The 19651-nt window shown below is 36.0% G+C and overlaps 1 protein-coding gene across 1 annotated transcript in view; it reads left to right on the top strand.

Moving 5' to 3' along the window:
- The window catches only part of UBE3C (ubiquitin protein ligase E3C), an 85502-nt gene that overhangs the window by 57855 nt on the left and 7996 nt on the right, over positions 1-19651 (top strand). The window contains exons 19-22 of the mRNA XM_076331918.1: positions 5303-5515; positions 13944-14132; positions 14230-14296; positions 15175-15305. Coding sequence (XP_076188033.1) covers positions 5303-5515; positions 13944-14132; positions 14230-14296; positions 15175-15305 — 600 coding nt within the window. The remainder of the gene's footprint in view (positions 1-5302; positions 5516-13943; positions 14133-14229; positions 14297-15174; positions 15306-19651) is intronic.

The following is a 19651-nucleotide window of genomic DNA, read 5'->3' as shown; positions in this document are numbered from 1 at the left end:
TTTAGCATTGTTTAGATTTTAAAATACAGTTCTGGGTTGTGAAGGATTAATTGAGAGTAAGAACAGTGACTGATTAATTATTTTTCTTAAGAAAGATTTTAGTTAAAATAATAAATGAGAGAATTAATTGTAGACCTGAAAGTGTAAGTAAAGGCATTAAAGCTGCCTCACAGTCAGGGAGGTTTAGTTGGTTCATCTGTGAATTTGTTTGCACAATTTGAATTTTGTTCAACATATTGTATGTTTAGTGTGTAACCTCTACTATATATAGCTAATTCGTCTGAAATGACTAAACTAGCTTAAAGTTTGTCCGGTTTTAAAACATGGTGCAAAATCTTTTCTTTCTGAAGAGCTGTTTCCTGAATCTTGGGGTCATACCTGAACAGTACCTCGTGTGACCCTGTAGTGCTTAAGTAATACTACGATAGTTACCTTATATAGTCCCAGTCAGATATTATTCTCGTTACGTTGAAAACCAGAAAAAAGCCCTCCTTGTCTGGAGAACTGCATGTTTCATATTTCTTCCCGTCTTACTGTCTATGGCTGTCCTTCTAGCTGAGATCTTTCTTCCACAATATTTTAAAGCTACTAATTGCATGCCTATATTATGAAAGTTGTTGGCCTTAACCATGCCTTCCCCCCCATCACAGGTGTTTAATGAACGCATCCATTATATTTGTATGTGTCCAGTATCTGAGCATAATATTTTCCACTTTAGATGACCAAGTTGTGATCTATGTTGCTGAATTGAGTAAAGGGTTTTGTAGCTAGTCCATGTTGCATTCAATTGTAGTTGAACTAGACAGTATTTAGATGCCTTATTGTAATTGTAACTAGCTAGTATTATTTAAAAGAGAAACAGTAGATTTCAGACTGCATGCTTTGTGCGTGAGGTCAAAACCTATTAACCACAGTAGACTTTCTGTTATTTTGTTTGTTTTTAATCTTCTGGTGTGTTCTACAGGCATTCACAGAGGGGGAGGGAGGTGTATGAAGTTTCTTTCCCTGAATACTACTTCTGCCATAGTGAAATCTTGCTTTCAGCCTTTTAACCAGAAAGAACTTCTTTTAACCATTTGTTAAAAAAAAAATAAAAAAAGAAAGGTAGCAAGGCATCTTGAGCTAATGGGAAAATAGGGGGGGAAGAGTACAAAACCTAATTTGTTACTGGAAAATAGGTGGGGCTTTTTGGGTGTAGTTGTTTCAGAAGTTTTTAAGTTATTTTAATGGTTATCTAGAGGTGTCATAACTTTGCCTAAAGAGCATCTCAAACCTACAAGAGTTCGAAATAGTGCTGGGAAATCCAGGTTGGCCCTTTCAGCAGACATAACCTTTTAGCTACTGGAGCACTAGGAGCACTACACTGCTTGTGTGATTTGCCTTGATGTAGACATGCCTCTCTCTGCTTCAGACTAACCTCTTGCCCCAAGCTTGCATCTGCAAACTGCACTTTGGAGTGGAATGCTAATGGTCCCAGCCTTTTGGGGAGGCAACAGTATGTAGGTTCTGTTAAATCGTGCTTGTGTTTCATTCCCCCTCCTGCCCTCCTGCTCTCTGAACATTAGAAACTAGAAGTCTAATGTCATATTTGACCACCAATTGCTCCTTTCATGACTTCCTATCTGGAGTTTTTCCTGTATGTAGTCAGTTTCAGTTTATGGGACTGCAGGATAGAGACAATGAATCAAGTAAAGGGCTTGTTAGGAAAATTGGGAACGTGAACTCTCAGAATTTATCATAGAATGGCACCAGCACCATAGGTGACAACCGTAAGAGTTAAAGGAAACTTGCCAATGGGTGAGAGTACTTGAAGTTTGAGAAGAGATTAGTTTTAAAATATATATTGGTTAAGCTTGCTGGCTTTGATCTCTTGAAGCAGTGTATGAACAGGAACTTCTGACTTACAGTCAAAGAGAAGTCACCTCCCTCCAAGAGCAAGCCACTTTCTTCTGTCAACGTTGTTGCTCATTGGCTGTTGGAGGAAAAAAGAGGACTGCTTCTGTGGGGAGAGCGTGACCTTATATTGTATTAAAGTATGTATGTAAGTATATTCTAACGGTGCAGCTTCATATTGCAGTTAAGTCAATCTGACGGTTACCTCTATAAGAGGTGGTCATCATTCCCCTGCCTGTCACTGACGCTGGGCTTCTGCCTCCTTTATGTTGTTGTTGCAGAAGGCCAGTTCAGAGAGTTGAATGGGCAGAAAACTAAGCTTAAAATGGGGTAACTTATAGCTCCCCAAGACAATTCACTAAAGGAAAAGAGGGAAGGGATGAATCTCCTCTTTTGGCCATTAGATTAGCTGCAGTAAGAAAAATACCCATCAGGGTGGACTTCCATTGGCAGCTGGCTGCTGTAAGGTTGTGCCGCCGTTGAAACAAGTGGTCTTGCTGTTCCTATCCAGTTTCAGCCATAGCTGTGAGCTGGATCTGATTCTGATTTGGTAGAAGGCTCAACTTCAAACAATCCCTCCCCATAAAAAACAGCCCGAACAATCTGAAAAGAAACCCAGTTGAATCAGCAAGCTGATTTGTTTCATCCCTCTGGCAGGAATCTTTTGGCAGCAACAGGTAGTTTGAGCAGTTTGTGCTGACTGAGAAATGGGGAAATTAGATTGAAACTGAAAGATAAAGTTTACGTTTATTCAGTCATATTCAATTGTACTGAGCATTTCTCAGCATCTCTGCACAATGCTGGAGCTGTAATGATATAATTTACCTCTTTGGAAAAAAATGGAGTTTATCGTGATTTTATTTACCGGAGTTTTAGTGCATTTCTTATTAAATTTTGTTAGGATAGCTTGACTTTCAAATTAATTAAAACACTACTGTTTGCCTTGTTTCCAAAAATACTTTGTTTTTAATATTGCAATCACTTAGCTAAGAGAAGTAGTAATTAAAGTTATTCTCAAGTTGCACAATTTAGTTTATTTAAAAATGCTTTATATAGTTTTTAGATGAAGTTATAAATGTTCACTTTGGAACTACCTGAAGATTAATAGTGATGCATTTGAAATGCATTATTTTTTTTATTGATTCTTAATGTAGTAAATTACTGAAGTTATTTGGCAGCAAACAGAAATAGCCAGTGATGTTGTTCACATTTATTTTCCTGATAGCGACACAATTTGCATTAATTGCATTGCAGCTGCACTCACTTATATTAAAAAGCTTCTACTATAATTAATCCTTTTTATTTCAAATCATTTTGGCACAATTTCTAGCAATAAACACTCATAAAAGACAGACACTTGAAAAATAACATACAAGTTTCTTCAATATACCTATTGCTGTTTTTTCCTGACAAGGAATTATTGATAGGCTTCTAGGATCAAGTGTTGCAAGTGGCTAAGACTTAAGACGAGTTTGAAAAATGCTAAGTGGATTATTTTGCATAAAAAATAGACAGGTTTTGAATTTGTGTAATTAACCTGTGTTTAGAAAATACCTTGATTTATGTCTACATTTGTATTTCAGTTGCATACATTATGGAAATTTAATTTATAATCCATTTAGCTGATGTGATCATAGTTTTTAGTGCTATCATTTATTAGTCCTTGTATATTAAATGCTCTAAAGGCTTAAACCTGCCTTGTGTAAAAAATTACACCTCTACATTTACATTTTATGAGTCATAGATGGAATTCCATTTTAAATTCGGGTAGCTTTGATATATTTAAGGAATTACAATGGCTTTATTGTTACTAATGCAGGAACAGCAAACACTGACCTTATACATTGCAAATTAATGATTTATCCCTCTAGTTTGCTTTTAAAGTCAACTATACAAATGAGGATTTCGACTTCTACACCTTGAATAAATCATATAGCTCTAAATATAATGCACCCTTTGGCTTTGAACTTGTTATTCTCAATTCTTTCTGCAAGGTCTAACTCACCTCACAGAAACGTTCTTTCAAAAGTTTAAGGAATTGTGTATATTTTTCTTAATGTCTTTGTTGGAATATCATTGAGTGATTACAGCTACATTTCTTCTTTTTTCCTTTTTTTGCTCATTGTGCTTCCTTTTCTAAGTTTGCAGCAGATTATGGAGGACTTAAGTAATGGCAAAGCACTGCTCCTGAAGAGTAAAAAGAGAACAAACAATTATGTTATGTTGATGATGCCTTTTCTGATCAGCCTGGAAGTGATACTAATGATACTGTAAAGATTTGGTTGTCATTGTTAGAGATGCTGATGTGACAAACAAATTGAACAATGCGAAAGGCTATGCACAGACAGCATGTTTCAGGGATTTTTTTAAAGCCAACGGTCTTTTATTTTTCCTTTATTCATGTAGACTTTCTCTAACTGATGTCATGCTTTCTCTTTCTAGCTCTGAAGTTTCCATCTCTCCTTCTTTGGAGAGCTACCATAAGTACTTTTTTCTTCCAATCAACAAGAATTTGTTACTTATTGTATGAAAAATATGCAAAGTTGCTTTGCATTACATTGAAATGTGATCATACAGTAGATCAACCGAGAGTGGTATTGCTGCGGGTTTTGTGCATTTTTGAAAATTCTTGAGGAAACTCTTGGTTTACACTAAAAATAAATTTTTCATGAGTGCTGCAGATTCAGGTCAGGCTTGTTTTTGGTTCAGTAGTCTTTTGACAGGTCTAATGGTGTCAGGCATAGGAAGGATTGGACATATGGTACAGGCATAACTGATAAGCTCTCGACTTGGAAATTAGGATGGTTTGATGATGCCATTAAGCAGTAGAATTCACCAAAAATATGCGGCAATGAATCTGTATAACATGCAAAAGAAATAGTTTATTTGGATTAGTTTAAAATGTACTGGTTTTATATAGTTATTTTTAAGGGGCAGACTATTTTACATGTAGCAATTGATATGGATGGAAAAATATTGCTTATGACAATGCTAATGGCAGTAGAGATGCTAACTTTTTTTGGAAGACATTCTTGATGCAGTTGCATTGTCCTTTAGCAAACTTTGCTTTTCTTGCCAATCTATGCAATCGATATACTTGCTGTTTGCTATCATACTTCAGACCAGAAGATTAATGACAGCTAAGCAGTGACCTTACCTTCTAAATCACCACATAATTAATTTGTAAAATTTGGGAGCTTGGTATTTCACAAGGATATTCAAATCTCAAACTGTGGTTGAATATTTTTAAATTTATGCAATATCTGGGCTATTGCCATCTCAGAAGATCCTATTCAGGCACCAAATTAAGGAGGAATTACCAAAAAGTTGAGAAATAGACAATAGCTTTCAGAATTCCTGCATGTACAACAATAAAATCTAATGTGCTTTTAATTGCTTTGTTTTTCAGGCTCTTTATGAAAATATGCTGGTGGAGCTGCCATTTGCTAGTTTTTTCCTCTCAAAATTACTGGGGACAAGTGCGGATGTTGACATTCATCATTTAGCTTCGTTAGATCCAGAAATGTACAAAAATTTGCTTTTTCTCAAGAGCTATGAAGGGGATGTAGAAGAACTTGGACTAAACTTCACGGTGGTAAATAATGACCTTGGGGAAGCGCAGGTAAGAATGGCTTTCGCTTTTTTTTTGTGTGACTGATGAATCCTTACTACCCCTACTAATTAATTTTTTAATTTGAAAGTGATAAGAAGGAACTGTTACAAGTGCTGTATGTTGTGAGGCATCGTCAGGATTCTGACTCAGTCTTTGGAGTAGACAATAACTAATCTTGTGCTTAAAAAAACCCCAACTCTTGATGATGATTTAAAGGTCTGGTCTTTTAAGTAGTAAACTACAGTGATTTTTTTATAACAGTCATACATGAAAATTTCTACTGCCTGAGATAATTTCTTGAACAAAATATTTTATGTTGTTTCTTTGATTGCACTTCAAATAATTGTAAAAGTTAGATGATATGTAAACTATAGAAGTACTGCCTAGTTTTGGAATCAGAGTTAGAAATCAGAATGGTTTTAAATAATAATGACCCTTTATTCTGAGGTAAGTGTTGTCTCCTTTAGCTGTAATTGTCAAAATAGAGGAACTGAAATTAGACCTTTTTTTTTTTAAATACCTTTTTTTTTTTTTGAGGGTCTGAGACACCAGGTCTCGGAGGGGGAGAAATGGGTGTTCAGTGCTTCTAAAAATTGGGCCAGTTAGGTCCTTAAATATGAAGTTTTAACGCGACTGTACTATATAATTAGATTATGGCTTTGATTTGCTCTGTTGTGAGTACTAAAGATCACTTGTGCTCATAGTAGAAAATCAGTATCACCAGAGCTTTAGAAGTGTGCCTTTATTTGCTAATACAGTTAAAGTTTATTGTCATTTTTGCTTCCTCTTTCGTTTTTGAGGATTTAAAATTATGTACTACTGATGGCCTACTTGTACTTGATTATGGTATTTAATTAATAATTGGATCAAAAAGGTAGACCTGACAACATTGCGATATGCAGCAGCATCTGAATTCAGCCTTGTTTCTTGTGGAAGAAACAGAGACTATAAAAGGGGGTAAGCAGTTCTGGTTTTGCCTGTTGGTCAGGGAAGCCTGGGACTATGCACATCTCACAGAAGCAGCAGCACCACTGTGATGGCAGCAGCTAGTCCTGGAAATTGTTAGGTTGAGTTCTCTGCTGCTGCTTAAATCATAGCAAATTTGATGTCTAAGACTTCTGCTTTAACAGCATCAGGCTCAGACTTTATCTTTACTCTTCTGTCATCCATTTCCTGTCATTCTGGAAGATCCTAAAACCTGGATTGCATTACAATTTTAAAATAGTATCCCCAGATTTGGGGTTCCTGAATCATACTGAAGGGGGAGAGTCAACAATTGCCTGATATAAGTAATGTTTCATATTAAACATATGCCAGGTGTCATTTTTTCCCCTGGGTTACACTCTCTATATGAAAACTTCTGACCTGCACTGTCTTTAGAAAAACAATCAAAAACTTGAAATGAAGGCATGTGATGCGGATGTATCAGAAAGCATGTTCTTGGAGCACCTACTCTATTGTACAGTATTGTACAGTAGAGCGCCTGCTCTGTGGTAGCATGTGCTGTTAAGTGACTGATACTGAATTGAGTTCTATAGTATCCATGTATTGGGTTACTAGGCTGCAAAACACACAAGATGGCGGTTTCCAATAGAACCTAGGATTTTCGGGGGGGAGGGGGGGGAGGGAGGGAGGGAAGTCTGTTATTTGTATTCTAAAGCCATTCATTTAAATGCACTTAAAGTAATAGTTTTGTTGATCGCAGCTAATACAAAAGTAGTTTAGTCGCTAATTAAAAATGAAAAGTAGCTAATATTTTCTGGAGAGCTGGTGGTTTCCATACTTTATACATCTATTCTGTATGTCCTCAAAAATTAGCCACACATTAGAACCTACCTCAACAAGTAAGGTAGAAGGACATAGAAAAGAGAAATAGCTCAGAAATAACATACAAGGAGATCCAGTTAGAGATGTTGCCAGCTCTACCTACTGCAACAAAAACTTGTAAAAAGTGCATTCTTGCAAAGAAGCCTAATTTGTTCGTTATAATTCTCTAAGGGCTATGGCTAGTATTATCAAGACTTCTGATTTTTTGATTGTTTGCATAATTTTAAAAGGAAGAGTAAATATAATAGTTTCTGAGTAACTAAATGAAATGTAAGTTAAATTAAATATTCTGATGCTGTATTGCTGTGTTTATACTTGGAGGGAGAACACTATACCTGTGAAATATTAACCATCTTTTAATGAGACTGCGTGTTAGTGTAGTTCAACAGAACTAATTTGTTCTTGTCACTGTCTTCTGTGTTGTAATGCAACAAGTTATTTTTTATACTTAATTTCATTACCTTAATAAACCTCATATGGATAAATACATTTTGTCTGGTATTTGACTCGTGTAGCCATTGCATACTAATTAATTGTGTCAAGGTAAGGCTAATTCACTTTGGGAAAAGAGCTTAATTTGCACTCCTTATGTTGAATGTACATTATCTCTAGTTTTCAGCTAAACAACCACTTTAGTGTCTAATAAATTAGTGCCCAATAAATGCATCATAAATCTATCATTGTAAATAGTTATCCTCGTGGCAGTGTCCATCCAGCAATTGTGGCACAAAAGCATTATCTGCAATGAAAGACACATTCAAAAGGGGCTCTATTGCCTCTGTCAGTAGTAGAAGGTAGAAATTCTATTATCAGCGTATTGATTCCAATCCTGTAATGCGCTTTTAGATCCCATTAAACTGTTGTCAAAGTGCAGTCACCAGAAGTTCAAAAAGGTACTTAATAATTTGCACATTAGACCTGCTAATTAGGGGAGCTATGCCATCAACCTTATCTTCCAACCCCAAATAGCTTTAGCTTTTGATAAAGAACTATCTAATGCAGTGATACCAGCCTAGACTTCAGCTGTTGGATCTGCTGCATAAAATGGTGGCCAATAAAAAAAGTCTCAAAAGAATGTCAGCCTATAGTTACAGGTGCCTTCAGGTAGCTGTGTATATTGATTTTATTTTTCCTTCTATCTTGTAGATTAGGTGGTGATAAAATGGTTATAAAATGCTTATAGCAAGTGTAAGGTTAACAAATTCAAGAAAATACCTCCTCTTTTCAGACCTCCCTCCCCCCTCTCTTTCAGTGAGGAAGGCAAGTTTTGTGGCTGCCCAAGGGAAGAGAGGAAGATTCAAATATGTATTACTCTTCCTTCAAAAATGTTAGATTCTGTACTCCAGCGAGTCTTCTCAAACATTGATTCTTGAAATGACATGGTTCGGAACAGTTGAATATGAGAAGACTCCATAATCAGAAGACTCCATAACTAAAGTGTAGAAGCACAAATCCACAGAAAAGCACTATAATATATATGGCAGCAGTTTCTGTGAAATCCATATAGTATAAAAGTTGGTGTCAGGACACCTTTGGCTTTTTACACAGATGTGAATGCCATTGTTGTTACTGAAAACATGTTGACTCACTAAAGGAGTGTTCTGTGCCTTTAAATTTCCCTGAGAGAAAATTTTGAAGCCTTAAAAATAATTCTGAAGCTTTCTGTCTTGGCAGCTTCTTTACTAGGATACAGTGGCTTAGAGGAATGATTTTGGAGGTTTTTCAGAAGCAAAATATTTAAGTTGAGGCTGATCCTTCTCAGGCAGATTTATAACACTTATGGCAAATGCGTTCTTAGGCATTCAAATGCATTCTGCTACCTGGAACTCCTGCCTGAACATCTGGAAGGCAGATGACAGGGAAAGAAAGCAAGCCTTTATCTACTTATTTTCAGAATGGGGAAAAACTTTAGGGGTGATGTGGACAAAAGTGATCAGAGTCCAAGCGAGAAGATAAAATCTTTTCATCTGTATTAAAAACAAGTTTGTAAGAGTTCTTGACTATCTAGAAGAGTGCTTTTTGAAACTGCACTGGATATATGTCTTATGTCTTCATATGTCACATACAAAGATTGCCTAGATGACAGGTCCTTTATTCTTTCCTAAAATATTTACCACTTTACCCTCTAAATATTCCCTTTTTCTCCTTCAGTTTGGGAAGCAATTGCCACTGCCAGATCTGAGTGAGCAGCAGCTAGCAAGTTTGTCTACCAACAGAGACTTGCTGTTGTCTGCCTGTAATCACATTACAAAGTGATTTTGTGTGACAGATTATTATCAATAAGCCAGAAGATAAATCCCCTGAATTCTGCTTGACAAATACTGTTATTCACTGTTTCCCTGATTTTTGGTGTGCATTTATTTTATTATTATGCTAATGTTCAAAATAGTAGATATAATAACTGAAAATGATCATCTGAACCGTTCACTTGAACTGCAACCATACATAAAATAGAGATTTACTTTTTGGTTTTTTTTACAAACTGGTGGTTTTCTTAAATAAGAATATAAGTGTAAGTTGAGCGCATTTTTTAGTGTGTGCTTGCAGAAACATATAATTGAATTTATAGCCAAGAAAACTGTAAGTGCATGCAACTGTAGTTCTGAGTGTATCTAACGAAGTCAGTCAGAGGCCTAATGGAATACTTCTGTCCACATTACTAAAAGAATGCAAAGCACCTTTCCTTGCAGATTTTTAAAAATGTGGGACTTTTATGTCCCGTTTTGATATTTCCCCTTCATTTTGAAGACATACTTTGTGAGTATGGAATCAAATTCAGTTTACTGTGGTATTGTCTGAATGATCTCAATACTTATCTAAATAATACATATAATTTGCTTTTAAAATATTTGCTTTTGATCATGAACCAACTTAAAATGATTTTGTTTGTTTGTTTGTTTAAACTTAGATCTACAAAATAGAAAATAAGGTGATAACACAAGTCTGCACATTTTGGGTAGTTTTCTATTCTTGCCCATCCCGTGTAACCTGTGTTATTACCTTGCACCATCTAGTGGTCAAAATTGGATGGATAAAAATAAAAATGCAGGCTGATAATTCTAAATGTCAGGAATGATTGTTGAAGAGTTCCTTTTCAAAAAGTCCGCAACGCAATTTATTACATCTTAAAAGATTTAAGTGGGAATTCTACAATAGTCTCTTTAAAATGCCATGAAAACAACGAATGAGTAAAAAGTGAACTGCGTCTACATTTACTATTGTTTTTCTGCCAGCCCAAGCGTTACCATTTTCTGTCTTCTCTTTTACATCCTTCTTAGCCTTTATGGCATAATATATTTATTATTCCTGCTACATTAGCCCTTTTCTTTCAGACTGTGATGGTACTTTGACAAAATGGTGGTAGAATTAATCTCACATTGACAAACTCTGAAAATGGGTAGTTAGATCACAGGAAAACCCCAGGAAATTCGGTTAACTGAATGCGGTAGTCTTACTTGTGGCATTGCAGGGTTGAGGGGAGGAAGGGGAGCTACAGAAGTGTTGCTGGATCAGAAACCAAGGTTTGCTACTTAAAATAAGAATATAAAAATAAAAGCAAAAATAAAATTTTTAAAAAAATATTTTTTTCCTAGTTTCTAAAAATAGTGGTCAGAAAGAGTACAAAACTTTTTTTTCCCTCCGATTTGCAGGAGGAACATTGTAGGGAGAGAGAATAGCTTTTATTATAAAATGAATACAGCTTTCCCGACATCCTTAGACCACTGTGAAGACAATACTATTATAATGCAAACATAAGCGTAAATTAATCTGTGTTCTGATCTGTTATTTGCTGACCTGCAGGGAAGGTTAAACATTTTACTTCACCTAGTGCTGGGATGAATCCTAAAACACAGCAGTGTTCTAGAACACCCTGCCACTGGTTCCCTTTTGCTATTTTAGGAAGGAATTCAATTCAAGCTCCCCCCCCCCAAAAAAAAAAACAAACCAAAAACAGAGCTCACAAATTATTGTCCACAAATAGAATAATAACTAGTTTTGTTTATTATTGGTGTCTATATTCTTAAGAGAAGCTTGATGAGTTAATTGATACAAATATGCTTTAATATGGCCAAATTCAGCGTATCCATACTTCAGTTGTATTTGGTGAAGTAGTGACAAAAGAACAAGTAATGCTGTTCTGCAAAATGAATAGGGAATATTTGTCAGTGGGCAGACAGCGAAGTATTAGTAGTGTTGAGGTCTCGGCAATGATCTGTTCATCTGGAATATCATTGGTAGCTCTGATCCTGTAACACTATGGAGGACAAGGATTTAAATAGTAAGAGAAAGCTTTCTGGTTTTGTTAGGCCTTGTAAAAGGGTATTTTATAGGAGGAGACTAAAGGAACCTGACTTCCTTTAGTCCATCGAAAAAGACTCTGGGAAGATTAATGAAGTTGCTGCCCGTAAATAATGCATTGTGGATATAATTGAGGCGGAAGGAAAGAGCTGGTTAAGCTATGGGACAATATTGAAATAAGAACAGTGGGTATTAACAAACTTTACCCATTGGACTCACAGTGGAAATCAGAATGTTTCTAATCATTAGATAAATCCAATTACTGACTAACTTTTCAGTGACAACAGTAAAACTACTGTAGTGGGATGAAACACAGTACATTGTAGACTGCATTGCTGCCTGCAGTAGCAGAGGAGAAAGCTTAGCAGCGCAGGGGCCCCTTCTCATCAGATGTTTCCATTGCGGTGTGGAACATGTCCCATACTTCTATTAATACTCCTTGTGGACTTGACCAGTAAAAACATCCTCACCCTCAGGCCAATCAGTGGCACCAGGTACTGCCCTGTACCCCCTAGACTGGCCGGCTGCATTGCATGCCAGGCTCCGCAAAGGGTGGACCCCAGAGAAAGCTATCCTGCCTCTTGTGTCCGTGGTTCCTGTTGAAGGGGACTTACTCGGAAGCGAGCGAGCTAATGTGTGCAGGGTATGAAACAGTGTCAGCTAAACTGTGACACCTTCATTTTACTTCATTCTTCAGGGAGTAGCATTTAAGCATAGTCAGTACTACCTGCACACAGACATGGTGGAGTATTGATGAGGTTTTTTTTACTGTAGGCGTAACAAAAGCAAGAAGCTTGCAGTTGAAGGATTAAAGTGAGAAGTAAGACAGATTTTTAACACCTATTGTTATAATTCAGGTTGTCCTAGCTTATCAAGGAAAGTGGTAAATACTCCATCACATAGAGTCTTTACACCTGAATTGCCTGTCTCTCTAAAAAATGTGCTCTAACTCATCTATGGATTTATTGAGTTAAATACAGGAATTTCTAGACAGAATCCTCTGGCTCGTGTTATCTGGGAGGTCAGATTCACAGATCTTAATGTTTTCTCTTGGCCTTAAAAACCTGTGAATCAAGTAAAAATCTGAATGCTCAAAAGCACTGCGAATTTTTAATCTTACCACTTAGCATTTCGCTTTGTACTGGAACAGCTCACATTATTAGGTGGCATGTTACAAAAGAAGCTATTTGCGTGTTTAATTCTCTGTGCTCTGAAGATGTGATCATTACCACAGACTGAAATACAGATTTATTTAGAACAAAAATAATTAAAAATTGCTGACTTTAGAGTGTAGAAAAAACAAACTTTTTTCTGAAGGCTTCAGAAAGTGGCTGTATCTCAGCTTTTCAATTTTTTTATCATCTTTTTAGTACTGAAATAATCCCTTCAGATTTGGCTACTGCTCAGCAAAATTACCATCTTGTAGTAAAGGGTAGAATATGTAAAGGTCAGTAGTGTTTTAATAACTACTGTTGATTCTGGTTTATAGCTTAATGCAATTACAGTGTCTTTGTTTTGTGGGTTGGTTTTTTTTAATTAAAAATTCTTCCATGCTGAGGTATCTTGGTGTACTTGAAGGACAAAAGCTTCTCAGCAGACAAACAAGTTTAGGCTTGATTTTTTTTTTTTTTTTAATTTTTTTGAAAGTACTGAACATGTATAACTTGGATTTTCAGCAGTAGGAATTGTGGATGCTTATCATTCTGTAAATCAGGCTTGTATCAGAATCTTAATTTTGACTCAGCGGACATTGCTTTTTCCATAATGTGGTCCTGCAGAATTCACGATCACCAATTAGAGAAGAGCCTAGCCAGTCAAGCACAGTTTTCCTAATCCAACTGGAAGGAGTGCTGCGTGTGAGATCTGTGCTTATACAGGTTACTTTCTCTTCCAGAGCACTTACTAGCATCAGTGAAGCTAGGGATGAGCCTGCCAAGGGGAAGATTCTCACCTCAGTTTCTGTCTGACTTGCAGTGGTGAATTTAGTATTACATGCTGTCTCCTATAAAAGAGCTCTGACTTTGCCGAATCCACTTTCTGGTAATAAACCACAGGGCCATGTGGTCAGCTGCGTTAGCAGCTGGCGGTCTAGGTCTAAAAACTGGATGCCATATAATGTGCTCTTATGAGTAAACAGAAAAAACCCTACCTTTATAACTTGTAATCTTATTTTGAGGTGAATATTCTTCAGTATATTCTAGTAAACTTCAAATATATACATCACTTACTAGAATGTTTTGCAGTTCAATTTTACGGTTACAGCACACAGAACTAAAGTTTACCAAGATGATGAAAACTGTTACGTTTATAGGTGGTTGAGCTGAAGCCAGGTGGAAAAGACATTCCTGTTACCAGCGCTAACCGAATTGCGTACATTCACCTGGTGGCAGACTACAGGTTAAACAAACAAATTCGACAGCATTGCCTTGCTTTCCGTCAGGGACTGGCCAATGTTGTGAATCTTGAATGGCTTCGAATGTTTGATCAACAGGAAATACAGGTACTTCTCTTAAAACTGCAGAAAACAATTGCTTTAAACTGCAAATAAATGTTAATTTTTGCCTGTAATGTAATTGTCTAATTTTCTTCACTATTAGGTTTTGATTTCTGGTGCCCAAGTACCTATTAGTTTGGATGATCTTAAATCTTTCACAAACTATTCAGGTAAGTATATTTTACTTAAATTAAAAAATGTATTATGACTGATTCAGGAATAAATAAATTTGCTTTCTATCACAGCTTTTTAAAAAAAGTTGTAAGGTTATTCTTGTTGTTAACTTTGGTCAAACTCTCTAGACAGGCCTGAATTTCAGAAAGTTGGGTAAAATTACAACCTAATTTTATAAATGCTGGGAGATACAGGTATGCAGTTTATTTTATTCACACATTTAAATACAAGTTTATAGCCAGATAATTACAAGACATGGAATTCCTTTTCTAAATGGATGTTAGTCAATGGTTGTGTCTGGTTGCCCTGAAAATAAGTCTGCAAATGACTTTGGGATGGTTGTTTCTACCAACTCATTCAGATACTTACCATTTCTCAGATAGCCTGAAGAGAGAGCTCATATTTTTCCGTGTGAGAAATGCAAGGTATCTTTCTTCAGTTATCATGAATGTAATAAAAAAAAAAAATGCTACTATATCATCAGTTCACATTCTAGCTTACCTCTAGGTAAGTTGATTCATTAAATAACATCCTGAGTCTTGCAGATTTTACAAACTCTTGCAGTAAAAGGCAGTAATCCAAAGTTACTAGGTAAATGCTAAACTAAATAAAATTAATTTAAAATAAACAAATAGGATTCAGTGAAGAAAACTGCAGTTAAAAAGCTGAGGGAGATAGTAGCCATAGGTGAGCAATGAATGAGAAACTCAAAATGTAGTGATCAAAGAGATCTATAGGTAACAGAAGTCAGCAATCTAAGCCTGCTGGTTTCAATATTTTCCCTAAGCTTTTCAAAACTGATGCTAGGTTTTCTGAAGAGTTTCTTTCTTACATAAAACTATTCTATCTGTAAATCATTTAAATCTCATTATAGGTGGCTACACAGCAGACCATCCTGTAATTAAAATATTCTGGAGAGTTGTAGAAAGCTTCACTGATGAAGAGAAACGCAAACTACTCAAGTTTGTAACAAGCTGCTCTCGACCGCCTCTTCTGGGGTTTAAGGTATACGTATTCCCAACTTCCTGGCAAATTTCTATAAATACTACAGATTATGATACAAGTTTTTCTTGTCTGTAGGAATTTACAGTTTGAGAATGTCCCTCTGTGACTACAGAAACAGCTTCAGTGTTTGCACTTGTGTGTATAATGAGTATAGTTTTAAAATATTTAATGAAATGTTGTTCTGTTGTTTTCTATTTCAACTGCAAAATTTGATAAGCCTAAAAGCACATTGGTTAGAGCACTTGCTCTTTGTCATGGAAGATCCTTGCTGCCATTTCATGTTACTGTACAGAAGCAGTACTGCTACTGGTTTCAAGAAACAGGTTAAGAATAATGTCTTCAAAATCAGGCAAAAGAGGATTTAGGATATAAAAGCAGCTATTAAATTTGAACCTGTTAAATTAACTGTTTGAAGCAGGAGATGTATTGTTTCCTTCTAATTACCATTTATCTACTTAACAGGGTCACAGCTCATTACCCTTTGTATCTAAATATTTTGCTGCTATCTTTAGATTGCTATTTACACTGAAGCTTAAGTGTGAAGAAAACTTTTGTCTATTGCTTATAAAACTAAAGAGAGGCCGAGGCAAATTGAAGACATTTTGAAATTAAATTCTGGGGATATTCTACCCATGAGTTTCAGTTGGGCTGCAAAATTCTGGCTAAGAACCAGTCATAGACTTCATTTGCTCTAACATGTGGGAACATTCAGTGCTTTTCTTTAAGAAAATAAAATGATAAATTGCTTCATAGCGACACCATTGCCTTTAGTGCAGTGGTCATCAGCATGTTTACTGTTGTACTATTTAATAAAATTAATATGAAGGTGGGTTTATGTGGAACACAAATATAGGTGTTGCGTCCTCCAGTTGTTTACAAATAAGAATAAGACTTGTTGCTAAACGAAATTCGAGTACATATACTTAGTAAATTTTCACATTATAAGGTACTGTGATACAATATTTAATTAGCAGTGGATAGTAACTAATTTCCTACATTTATAGGTAAAATAGGTAGATGAACCCATAGGAAATGAATGCAGGTATTGTGTAAGTCCTGAAGGTTTATTAGCTGTTCTGTACAATAATTCTATACTTACTCTCTTTTCTAGTGGTGTGAATGAACATTTTCTCGTTATAGAAATATTTCAGGGACAGCTACTAATATTTTATATAGGAACAAGGAATTCAGATGTGCATAATAGTCTGGAGGTAGAAACAATATATTTGAGATTTTGCACAATTTTTTCCTGAATCATACTGTGAAAGTTCATTCTGTTTTTTTGTTGTTGTTTGGGTTGTGTGTGTGTGTTTGTTTTTTTAATCAGCATTAAAAAAAAATTTAAAAGCAAATGCTAGAAGAATTTCTTCACAGCTGTAGGAATTGGGCCCTTTTTTGTGACATGTCCTGGGGGTGACATGTGATAAAGATATCAAAAGTAAAAAATGAAACAAAACCCCCCACCTTTATCTTCCACACAAACAAGTTAGAAGTTTGTAGTATTTAACACTGTGTTTCTTCTTCAAACTTTTGATGATTTACTTTTTTCATAAAAACAGTTTTCCTCTGGAAAATAGACAAAAAGATACTCTGATACTGAAATCACAGTGGTCTCTGTCAGAGACCTTTGCCACTTGAATGATTTAAAATATATAAAAGCGTATGTGGGCTGTCATACAGTAGTATGTGGCTCAGTTGCTAGAGGTGACGAAATACTCCTCCCAGTAGCTTAAACAGCTTTTTTTTTTTTAGGCTGCAGAGCGATTTTGAAGTGGAAGAGTTGTTTCTAGTGCCACATTCTGCAGGGAAGCGTGGCCCTTTTCCCTTGACTTCCGTTTATCCCCTTATGCTGCAACTTCACGTTCTCTTCCCTCTTGAATCCTTTTGTTTATTTTCCTATTTCTTCCTAAGCTGATACGGATATGCAGCACTGCCATTGCAGCATGTGATTGTTTAAACCTCCCTTTGGTACAATTGTTCTGTAACTCTCTGTGCAGTCTCACCCTCTGCATAATCCCTTAAGCTGCTGTAGCAAGTGCTGTGTGGTGCTGTTAGCATGTGGATAGGCAACGTATCCTCCATCTTCGATACCTATAATCTATAGCTCAGCTATGCTCCTTTTATAGGCACCTAGGAGAGGAATTGGCACTTACATGGAACAGTCAAATTACCAACTGAGTCTACTTCAGGATGAAATGAATCTTGTCTTAGACTCCACAAAACATACTAACTAGATCCCCTTTAACAGTAAAGAGTGTCCGGTGTGACTAGATTTGGATATGGAGACAACGGGGATGGCTGTTTAATCACATGAATCCTATCTAGGGTGTTCATTGATTGATTTGTGTGATTGATTATTTAAAAGCCTGCAAGCATTTCTCTTAAACTGTCCAAGTCTGTGTGAATATCACTGTACAGTACTCTAGCAACAAACAGGATTTTATAGGACAGTGGGAAGAACAATTAGAAAACTGTGGGATGAGACCAAGATAGAACAGTGCACATCAGTCATGTAATGAAGGAAGAATTGGGAAACAATTATGTGGAAACAAAGTAAAGAGAAGTCTCCATTTGTTGTCATCATTTTTAATTACAAGGGGAGAGCAGGAAATGCAGATGTAGTTACCCAGCTTTGAGGTAGCCAGTGTGACATTTGAAGAGATGGAGGAAGTGAATCAAAAGTCTAAAAATATTAAGGCTGACAGTGACACATTAGAAAGAAGCCAAATGAGGAAAGCTGAAGTTTGTGTGTGTACTTGGGAGATAGGCCACAACCTGACTTCAACATACTTGGCTAGGAAAAATGGAAGTAAAATAGTCATCAAATTTTCAGCATGATAGCAATAAGTTAAAAGATTAATTCACTGTACAGCGGACTTGCGAGCTTAGCCGCATGCAACAGAAGAGAAAGCAGAGTGAAAAGGCATTACTGCTGCTTTGCTGGGCAGCACTGAGTGAGAGTTAGGTCACTACTTGCATGGTGCTTGCAGTAGTATCTCGTTACACGGATTTACCAACAAACCAAGGGTTTTCCAGGAAATGTTTGCCAGAGAAGGAAGTGGGTAACTGGTATTGTCGTCAGCAGTAATGTCTTGGTAGCCTATGACAGCGTGGTGTTTAGAGCTTTGAAGGTGAAGAGTGCGAAGCTGCAGGAGCGCTGAATATTACCGGCCAAATAACTGTCTGAATATATTTATGTTGATGGTAGACATTAACACAAGCTATCTTCAGAATTTGTTTACAGTTTTAATATGTGTACTGTATTTTTCTGAGAGGAACACAATTTCTGGTTCTCACTCTGAAATCTTCTGTACGCTTTATATTGTGGAACCTTCACGTTTTCTTAGTGCATGTTAATTTAAGATAAGGAAATGTCTTGACATTCATAGCTTATAGATAGCACAGTCTAGCTTTGCATCATTTAAAAATTTTAAACTCTCACTGCCAGATTCAGACTTAGAATAACATTTACTAAAGCTAATTAAAGTTTAATAAGTTTAATAAATGTGATTGTTACGGACAAAAAAAAAATCATTAAAGCGTGGTTGAAAATTGTTAAGTTCCAATCAGGTCACATAATAAATTGATGATACTTTTCACTTCCAAACTATTGCAGTTTCCTGCTGTACAGTATTTAATTATGCAACAAATGGTGCCCTCGGCATGACATTTCAATTTAGAACTTCATTTTTCCATTTTTAAAGCTAAAGTAGGGGAATTCAATTAGCATTTTGAAAGGAACACTAAAAATGCAGCATTTTAGCTATGAAATACTTTTAAGGCCTCCATTTGAGCAATAATTTAGCTTAGAATCTCATTGACCTTTTGCCTTTGGAGCTGAGATTTTTTTTTTCCCAGTTTCTAAAATCGGAACTGTTTTACCTCAGGCAAGCATTTGATAAAATGCATACTTTCTTGCCAGCAAAAGCAGTGCTTTAGAGGTAACAAATAAATACATTTTTCACTATACTTTTTCTCAGAAGAAAAAAAAATCAGATATTATTAAAACAATTAAATATTACATACAAAAATGTCTTAAAAGTCTGTTCCTCAGATCAATAGTTACCACATCAGAAGAATAATCAGGGTTTGACAAGTTTATACCATTACAGACTCACTATGCACATCAATATCATCCCAATAACAGCTGAGTGACTTTATAATCACTCTGTGAAGAAACACCAAGTAGAATAAAGTTAGATCTTTGTGTGGAGAATATAAAGTACCTCTTGATTCGGAGTTCTAGAGCATGGTAGTGTAAGTACTCGCTTAATCTTACAGATGAACAGATCCACTGAAGTCATTAGTACTGTTGTCTTGAAATTCATAAATTGTAGGCTTGCTGA

The sequence above is a fragment of the Aptenodytes patagonicus genome, chromosome 2, assembly GCF_965638725.1.
Source record: "Aptenodytes patagonicus chromosome 2, bAptPat1.pri.cur, whole genome shotgun sequence".
Taxonomy (NCBI): Eukaryota; Metazoa; Chordata; class Aves; order Sphenisciformes; family Spheniscidae; genus Aptenodytes; species Aptenodytes patagonicus.
This window is presented reverse-complemented; position numbering and strand designations above follow the sequence as displayed.